Source organism: Colius striatus, unplaced genomic scaffold, assembly GCF_028858725.1.
Source record: "Colius striatus isolate bColStr4 unplaced genomic scaffold, bColStr4.1.hap1 scaffold_59, whole genome shotgun sequence".
Lineage (NCBI taxonomy): Eukaryota > Metazoa > Chordata > Aves > Coliiformes > Coliidae > Colius > Colius striatus.
The window spans coordinates 261,017-269,812 of record NW_026908533.1 but is presented as its reverse complement, the minus strand read 5'-3'; the positions used below and the strand labels follow the sequence as shown (position 1 = coordinate 269,812).

Genomic DNA, 8,796 nt, shown 5'->3' with positions numbered 1-8,796 from the left:
AAAGGGAGGTGTGACTGTCAGCAACGTCAGCAGGGGAACAGACTCTCTTCCAGAACGCTTTCTTCCCCAGTAAATGCCCTCAGCAGTGTTAGGTGTCCCCAAGGTTTCTGGCTTGGAGGTTAGAGCTGGGTGTCCCAAGTCCCACTCCACAGAACTCGACTTGTCAAAGATCATAGAATCATAGAATCACAGAATGGTGGGGGTTGGAAGGGACCTTTAGAGACCATCCAGTCCAACTCCCCAGCAGAAGCAGGGTCACCTAGATCAGGTCACATAGGAACATGTCCAGGCGGGTCTTGAAGACCTCCAAGGAAGGAGCCTCCACAACCCCTCTGGGCAGCCTGGGCAAGGGCTCCCTCACCCTCACCCTCACGGTGAAATAGTGTTCTCTTATGTTTAAGTGGAACTTGTTGTGTTCCAGCTTCATCCCATCACCCCTTGTCCTGTTACTATCTACTGTAGAAAAGAGGGATGTCCCAACCTCCTGACACTCACCCTTTAGATATTTATTAATGTTAATAAGATCACCCCTCAGTTTCCTCTTCTCCAGACTGAACAGCCCCAGCTCCCGCAGCCTTTCCTCATATGAAAGATGCTCCAGTCCCCTGATCATCTTGGTGGCCCTGAACTGGACTCTCTCCAGCAGTTCCTTGTCCCTCTTGAGCTGAGGAGCCCAGAGCTAGACACAGGACTCCAGATGAGGCCTCACCAGGGCAGAGTAGAGGGGGAGAAGAACCTCCCTCGTCCCGCTGGCCACACTCTTCCTCATGCCCCCAGGCTGCCATTGGCTTCTTGCCCACGAGGGTACATTGCTGGCTCATATTTAGTTTATTATCAATCAGCACTCCCAGGTCTGTCTCTGCAGAGCTGCTCTCCAGCAGTTCGACTCCCAGCCTGTCCTGGTGCAGGGGGTTGTTCTTTCCCAGCTGCAGGACTCTGCACTTGTGCTTGTTGAACCTCAGGAGGTTCCTCTGCCCAACTCTCCAGCTGGACGAGATCCCACTGACTGGCAGCACAGCCTCTGGGGAATCAGCCAGTGCTCCCAGTTTGGTGCCAGCAGGGAACTTGCTGAGGGTCCCTCTGTCCCCTCATCCAGGTGGTTGATGAAGATGTTAAATAAGACTGGCCCCAGAATCTATCCCTTTGGAACTCCCCTGGCCACAGGCCTCCAACTCGACTCTGTGCCGTTGATCCCACCCTCTGGGCTCTGTCACTCAGCCACCTCTCCATCCACCTCACTGTCCACTCATCCCAGCCACACTGCCTGAGCTTTCTGATGAGGATGTTGTGGGAGACAGTGTCAAAAGCCTTGAATGTGCCTTGAAGATGTCAGAGTGTGGTCACATCCTCTGACAAATTCCATCTCTGTGCAGTCATTGCCGAGGGAATGGCTCCACCAGAACGGATCCTCTTTCCCCCGGAGAAGCTTTGCATGGACTGGCAGCCAGGACAGAGCATTGGAGCAGGACTCTACAACATGGGCAACACGTGCTTCCTCAACTCCGTGCTGCAGTGCCTGACGCACACCCCGCCTCTGGCCAACTACCTGCTGTCTCGGGAGCACAGCCAGTCCTGTGAGTACTTGCAGGAACATCTCCTTGGCAGTCCCCTGGGCACTTCTCAAGGGCTCCCAGAGCCTGGCATTTGATTGAGGAGAAAAGCAGCCCTGCTGGGTCAAAGTCACCACTTGCTGTGCTTGGAACACTCAAGCCTAGAAGCCTCTTTTCCCGTCTAGGTGTGCTCCTCTTCAGAAAGGCACCTCTTTCTAGCCCTGGCTCTCTTGTTCCTCTCACTTCCACTCTCTTGTCTGGTTGCACAGACACTTGTGTCAGTTTGGCATCTCTCTCAAGAAAGTTTTCTAGTCATTAAACTGTCCAGGGCTCCTGGGGATGTTGACACCTGGGGAGGAGTGGAGACTCCTTACAGCTCCCAGGTCTCAGACGGATTTCCCATTGCTATGGAGATTTGGCTGACTTGAGCTTCCTGCCCTCCCTCTTCTCTCCCTCTTCAGGTCTTCAGCAAGGTTTCTGCATGATGTGCAGAATGGAAGCCCATGCTAACATGGTCCTGCATTCCTCAGGCAAGGTGCTCCAGCCTTTGGCTTTCATCAATGTCCTTCCACGTAAGTCCTTTCACGGCAGAAGCTGCTTTTAGAGGTTTTGTTCCCTTCTTGGAGGAGAGAACTACTAACTTCTTTCTTAGTGATAGGAGAACAATTCCAGCGGGGCAGGCAGGAAGATGCCCACGAGTTCCTACGCTCTGCTGTCGATGCCATGCAGAAAGTTTGTCTGAGAGGAATCAGCGAGTAAGCACAAGCAAACGGCCTTTCCCACGTTCCCAGCCCCTTTGGGCTCCTTGATGGGCTCTCGTCAAGGAAACCCTACTCTCAGGGCTTTCAGACAAAGCCAGTCCCACGCAGCTGGTAACTCTCTGCCCTTGCTGTTTCTTTCCAGCTTGGACGCCGCCTCTGAAGAGACCACCATCGTCCATCAAATCTTTGGAGGACAGATGAGATCCAGAGGTACTTTCCCATGACTATTACTCTCCTTGGGATTGTCTGTGTCCTTCTGCCAGCTGGTGAGAACAGCTGCTGGTATGACTGGCATAGTGGGTAGGAAGGACTGGCAGCCTTGCTCGACCTGCCCTATGGCTGAGCCTTTTCCCTTGCCTTCCAGTCACGTGCCTGAGCTGCAATGCAGTTTCTGATTCCTACGAGGCCTTCCTGGATGTCCCTGTGGATATAAAGGTAAGAGGCTTTATCATTGCACTCCAGGGTATCCCAAGGCCCCTGCTGCTTTCTGGAATCCATGCAGTTGGCTCAACAACGTGTGCTGTGAACACCAGAGAGCTTGGTGGTGCGTGGGAAGAACGGCTGTGTCCTTCTGGGGAGGAGAATACCCTCTCTCTGCCTCCCCTGGACACTGCTTGTGGGCTCCCAAGGGGTCTCCTTTGTGTCAGCTGCCTGGGGCTCCTTGTCACCTTCTCGTAAGTGTTTGGGCAAGGGTGTTGCTCCAAGTCCAGGGCTCTCCTTTCTCATTCCTCCAGGCAGCCTTATCTGTCACCACAGCTCTGAAGGACTTTGTGAAACCAGAGCAGCTGGATGGTGGAAACTGCTTTCACTGTAGCAGGTAAGATGATCCCTGATGCCATCTTAACAGCAGGTTTGCCGTGAAGGTGCTGCATGGCCTCCAGCAGAAGTCGCCTTGTCATGTAGGTTTCTTGCACAGGAGTGAGAGGCGGGTTGTTTGTCACCAGGCCTTCTGGTACTGACTAAGGCTGACAGTGACACAAGGCTGTGTAAGCCATGAGTGCTTGCCTGGCCTTCCTGGGGGAGAAGTGGGTGCATTTAGGCACTGGTCTCTGTGCTTGCTTCCAAGGTGTGACAAGCTGGCTGCCGTCTCCAAGAGGGTCACAGTCCATCGTGCACCCAGGGTTCTCACAGTGTGCCTGAAACGCTTTGACGCTGTCACTGGCAGGAAGATCTGCAAGGCATGTACACAACTGGAGGGCAACAACCTTCTCTCCCTGGAGCAGCAGGTTCCCCAAAGCAGGATGCTCTTGCACACGCTGCTGATGTTCGGTTCTTGCCGTTGCCTGCTGGGGACACGAGAGTTGCCGTGGGCAGACCAGAGTTCCCGTGGGGAGATGAGCATCTCCTCTGCTCTGAGAGCACGGCTTTGGCCCAGAGCAGTTTGCTGACACCCAAACCATGACGTTCTGGGGGCTATTGCATCTAGTAGTTCAGGATCATTTCTGATCCCTCTTGGTCTCTCTGTAGGTTGTGGGGTACCCTGAGCGCTTGGATCTTCGGCCCTACATGTCTGAGGTGCCTGCAGAGCCGCTCGTCTACAGCTTATACGCTGTCCTGGTGCACGCCGGTTCCACGTGTGACTCGGGACACTATTTCTGCTACACAAAGGTACCGAGCAACAGCCTTCCCAGCAGGGGAGAGACGTGTGCCATGAAGAGCAGCTGGCAGGGCAGGGCTCCTGGCAGCCCAGGTCTGGGGGGAGAAGGACTCCTTAGGAGCTGGGTTGGATTTGCTTGGTCCTCCTCTTGCTCCTACAGCTGTCTGCTGGGGTCTCTGTGGAGAAACCCTGCAGCTCCTCTGCAGACAGCAACGTCTTTCTTCACAGGCTGGCAATGGGCAGTGGTACAAGATGGATGATGAGTCTGTGACTCCTTGTGACATCAATACAGTTCAGAGGCAGCAAGCCTATTTACTGTTTTATGTCAGGTAATGGCAAGTCTTACAAGAATGTGTCCAGAATATGTTTCCTTTCCCCAGCCTTGCTGTGTTTCTTCTTATCCCTCCCGAGTGTCCTAGGAGACAATTAGCTAATTAACTCCCTGTAGCATTCAGTGCTGAGCAATCTGAACTCTCCCACCGCAGTCCTCGTCTTTCCTTCCTGGACTTTGGGCTGTTGCCATGCTGTCAGCCTCTACTTGTCTACTCTCTGCAGCTGGCTAATGTAGAGAAGAGCCCTTCAAGGGGGCCTACAGGAAGGACAGGGAGAGACTCTTTCTTGGGGAAGGTAGTGATAGGAGGAGGAATAATGATTTTAAGTGGAAAGAGGGAAGATTGATGTCAGATATTAGGAAGAAATTCTTTCTCTGAGGGTGCTGACACCCTGGCACAGGTTGCTCAGAGAAGTTGTGGGTGCCTCCTCACTGGAGGTGCTGAAGGCCAGGTTGGAGTGGGCTTTGATCAACCTCTTCTAGAGGAAAGTGGCCCAGAGCATGTGGCAGGAGAGTTGGACCATGATCTTTCAGGTCCCTTCCAACCCAAACCCTTCTGTAATTCTATGTGTCTAAGGAATGGAGGCTGTGGGGGGCAGAAAGATGAGGACGTGCTGTGACAGGGGCAGAACTGGTGGCAAGACCCCAATCACAATTCCCATTTGTAGACTTGGTTAAGTCTTCACTCTGTCGCAGAAGCTGCTCCAAGGAAATGACTCAACAGTCCAGAACAGCCCTAAAGCAAGATCCTTTGTCTTTTCTTCTCCCCAGGAGCTCTGATTTGAAACCTGCAGAAAGAGCTTCTTCCTTCATCATGGCATTATATATCTCTTCCTTCTTCAGGCTGTTGCAGTCTAGCACCCAGAAGGCAGGTTCTGTAGGAGCACGGGGTCTGCCTTCACACACCAAGGTAACTCTGGTGAGGTGGCTCAGGGCGCCAAAGGGACAGTGGGTTTCTCTCTGGGCTCTTGCATTGCAACTCTTCACCCTCCCACGCTGCAGCTTTCTTGACAGCCACAACTCTTCTCTCTCTCAAGGCATCCCACCTAGATGCATCCTGCTTGTTGGCCTTTGACCCTTCTTTCCCCCTCCAGGGGAGGCTTTGGGAGGGCCTGAGCTGTCCCCTCGCACAGCTTCTGGAGAGTCCCCACAGTTGTGGTCCTTTCAGGAGCAAAGGACAGGACCTTTTCACAGCTCTCTTTGCAGGACACGGCAGTGCACTCTGCACAGGGCAGCAGCTCCCCTGCAACAGCCAGCAGAAGCCAGCTAAGCCAGGCAGCTGCCCCAGTGGCACGTGCAGGCCGTCTGCACCTCACCTGGCCACGGACACCCAGCAGCGGGAAATGCCACTGCTCAGGCCCCGGCCAACACGTTGGTGCTGCGCTGTCTGGTCAGCAGACAGCAGGCAGCAACAGACAGAAGCACACACACAGCCCTTCATCCCCCGATGAGAGCAGCAGCGCCAGGCAGAGGGCTCGCAGCAGATCCCCACAGTGGGGCAGCGGTGATCACAGCTGGAGCGTTGAGCCCGGGGACTATGAGCACTCAGCAGGAAGGTGGAGAAAGAGGAAGAGCAGTCCTGACATTCTTGGCCATGCTCCCAGCAATGACACAGCTCCAGGGTCCTCCAAGGTCCCCTCCAAGGGGGTTCCCACACCCAAGGAGGAAACTCAGCAGATGCAGAGAGAGAGCAGCAGATCTGCGACGCGGGGCCGTGATCTCCGCAGCCGTTTCGTGGAGTTCACTGATTATTGCAGCTCAGCAAGGAGAAAGAGGAGAGCAAGTCCTCCATGTTGTGATGAAGCCCCAAGGAACAAAGTAGCTCCAGGGCCCTTCAGGATCACGTTCAATGTGTTTCTCATATTCAGGGCTGCCAAAAAGAAACATCAGCGGAGGCAGTGAAGGAGGAGCAGCTCTGCAGCACGGGGCTGTGATCAAACGTGCTGCTTTAGCCCTGGCTGGGTGCCAGGTGCCCACCAAGTCGCAAACTCCCCCTCCTAGACTGGACAAGAGGAAATCTGCCGGATGGAGACGACCATCCAAGTGCGGCACTAAAGCCCTCAGGGACAAAGGGCCCCCGTTGAACGTGGCTCAGAGCCACGGCGGAGGCCACGGATGGAGCTGTGCCGGGACCCTGCCCAGCTGCGGTACGGCAGCAGCGCCGCGCCGGCGGCCCTCCAGGAGTTGCTGGGGGTGGCCCTCGGGAGCAGCGCTGCAGGGCACAAGGGATCACGGGGGCTTTTTCCTGCACGGGCCTTCCCTCCCTGCACCGATGGCAGCAGAAGCGAGGAGCTTCCAGCCTCTCTGGGAACCATCCCGTGTCCCCGGCACATCGTCACATAAAGGATGTCTCTGCTGATCTAACTTGGTGTAGAGAAGTTTTTCTGCCCCAGCACATTTGCAACAACCTCACTCAATGGAGATGAGAGAGTCTGAGGCCCCCACACACACACTTGCTGCCAGTTCATGATGAAAACCCTGGAGATTTGTTCCCCACGCATTCACAAGGCCTGTTGCAATCTTCCCCTGCAGCTGCTGGGCTGTTCCTCTTGTCCCTGCCTACATTTCTGTACTCTAGTTCCATTGGCTCTTATCTCTTTGACAACTTCCATCTCCTATCAGTTTCTAACCATCCTTTGACCAATTCTGTCTGTCTCTTTAGGATCACCACAATTCAAGCTAACTTGAGGCCAGGCTGATTTGTTCAGGCTATAGGGTTTATGGCACATTCCTGCCAAATCTCTTCTTCTCTCCTAAATGGCATGTCACCATCACCTCAAGCTTTGACCTTGAACAAATATTGGAGAATATTGACACACATTACCCACATTTTTCCTGACCCTGAACACTGATTCCCTCATACACATCACACCAGAGGGGCTTCAAACACCCTGGACACTGATTTACTCACACACATCACACCAGAGGGGCTTCAAACACCCTGGACACTGATTCCCTCACACACATCACACCAGACGGGCTTCAAACAGCCTGGACACTGATTCCCTCACACACATCACACCAGAGGGGTTTCAAACACCCTGGACACTGATTTCCTCACACACATCACACCAGACGGGCTTCAAACACCCTGGACACTGATTCCCTCACACACATCACACCAGAGGGGCTTCAGACACCCTGGACACTGATTCCCTCACACACATCACACCAGAGGGGCTTCAAACAGCCTGGACACTGATTCCCTCACACACATCACACCAGAGGGGCTTCAAACAGCCTGGACACTGATTCCCTCACACACATCACACCAGAGGGGCTTCAAACAGCCTGGACACTGATTCCCTCACACACATCACACCAGAGGGGCTTCAAATACCCTGGACACTGATTCCCTCACACACATCACACCAGAGGGGCTTCAGACACCCTGGACACTGACTCCCTCACACACATCACACCAGAGGGGCTTCAAACACCCTGGACACTGATTCCCTCACACACATCACACCAGAGGGGCTTCAAACACCCTGGACACTGATTTCCTCACACACATCACACCAGACGGGCTTCAAACACCCTGGACACTGATTCCCTCACACACATCACACCAGAGGGGCTTCAGACACCCTGGACACTGATTCCCTCACACACATCACACCAGAGGGGCTTCAAACCTTTTAGGTTCACACACTGGGCACAAATCATTTCCCACAGACACACACTGGCTGTAACAGAACAGTGGGGAGAGCAGCAGGGAGGGTGCTGCAGAGGCCGGCTCTGCAGGAGGCCTCAGTTTGATCCCTCACCAGTGACCTCTCCTCCTTCCTCTCCTTCCTTCCCCTGTTGCCATGTTGGGCTCCCTGGCCTCACCTTCCCTCTGTGCCCTGAGGCGCCACCGCCTCTGATTGGCTGCGGGGCTGTCACTGCCCTGGCTGGGCCCGCCCTCCCTGAGGCGCCGCCGCCTCTGATTGGCTGAGGAGCTGTCACTCTGTCCTGGGCTGGGCCCGCCCTCCCTGAGGCGATGATGTCTCTGATTGGCTGCGGGGCTGCCACAGCCGTGGCTGGACCCGCCCTCCCTGCGACGCCACCGCCTCTGATTGGCTGCCGCGCACCCGTCAATCAGGGCTGTGTGCCATCACAGCACATGTGGGAACTGCAACGGGGCTCAGTGACATTGCAGCACAAGTGGGAATTGCAGAGAGGCTGTGTGACATCACAGCTCATCTGGGCACTGCTACAGTGCTCTGTGACATCACAGCAGACGTGGGCACAGTAACAGTGCTCTATAACATCACATTAACTCTGGACGCTGCAGCATTGCTCTGTGACATGGCACATGTGCAGTGCAACAGGACTGTGTAACACAACAGCACATCTGGGCTTTGCAGCAGGGCTGTGTGACATGACAGCACATCTGGGCACTGCAACAGTGCTCTATAACATCGTATCAAAACTGCACACAGCTACAGTGCTCTGTGACATCACAGCACGTGTGCAGTGCAACAGGACTGTGTAACACCAGAGCCCATCTGGGCTTTGCAGCAGAGCTGTTTGAAATGACAGCACATCTGGGCACTGTAACAGGGCTCTGTG

The 8,796-nt window shown here is 54.6% G+C and overlaps 1 protein-coding gene across 1 annotated transcript; it reads left to right on the top strand.

Annotated features, from left to right (window-relative positions):
- The first annotated feature begins 1,387 nt into the window (after positions 1-1,387).
- Positions 1,388-6,294, top strand: LOC133629522 (ubiquitin carboxyl-terminal hydrolase 42-like). Its single transcript, XM_062020176.1, has 9 exons — positions 1,388-1,574; positions 2,012-2,122; positions 2,203-2,305; positions 2,454-2,521; positions 2,676-2,746; positions 3,046-3,128; positions 3,378-3,489; positions 3,779-3,919; positions 6,241-6,294. Exons 1-9 carry the CDS (start codon positions 1,388-1,390, stop codon positions 6,292-6,294), a joined length of 930 nt encoding a protein of 309 aa, XP_061876160.1.
- The last annotated feature ends 2,502 nt before the right edge of the window (positions 6,295-8,796 follow it).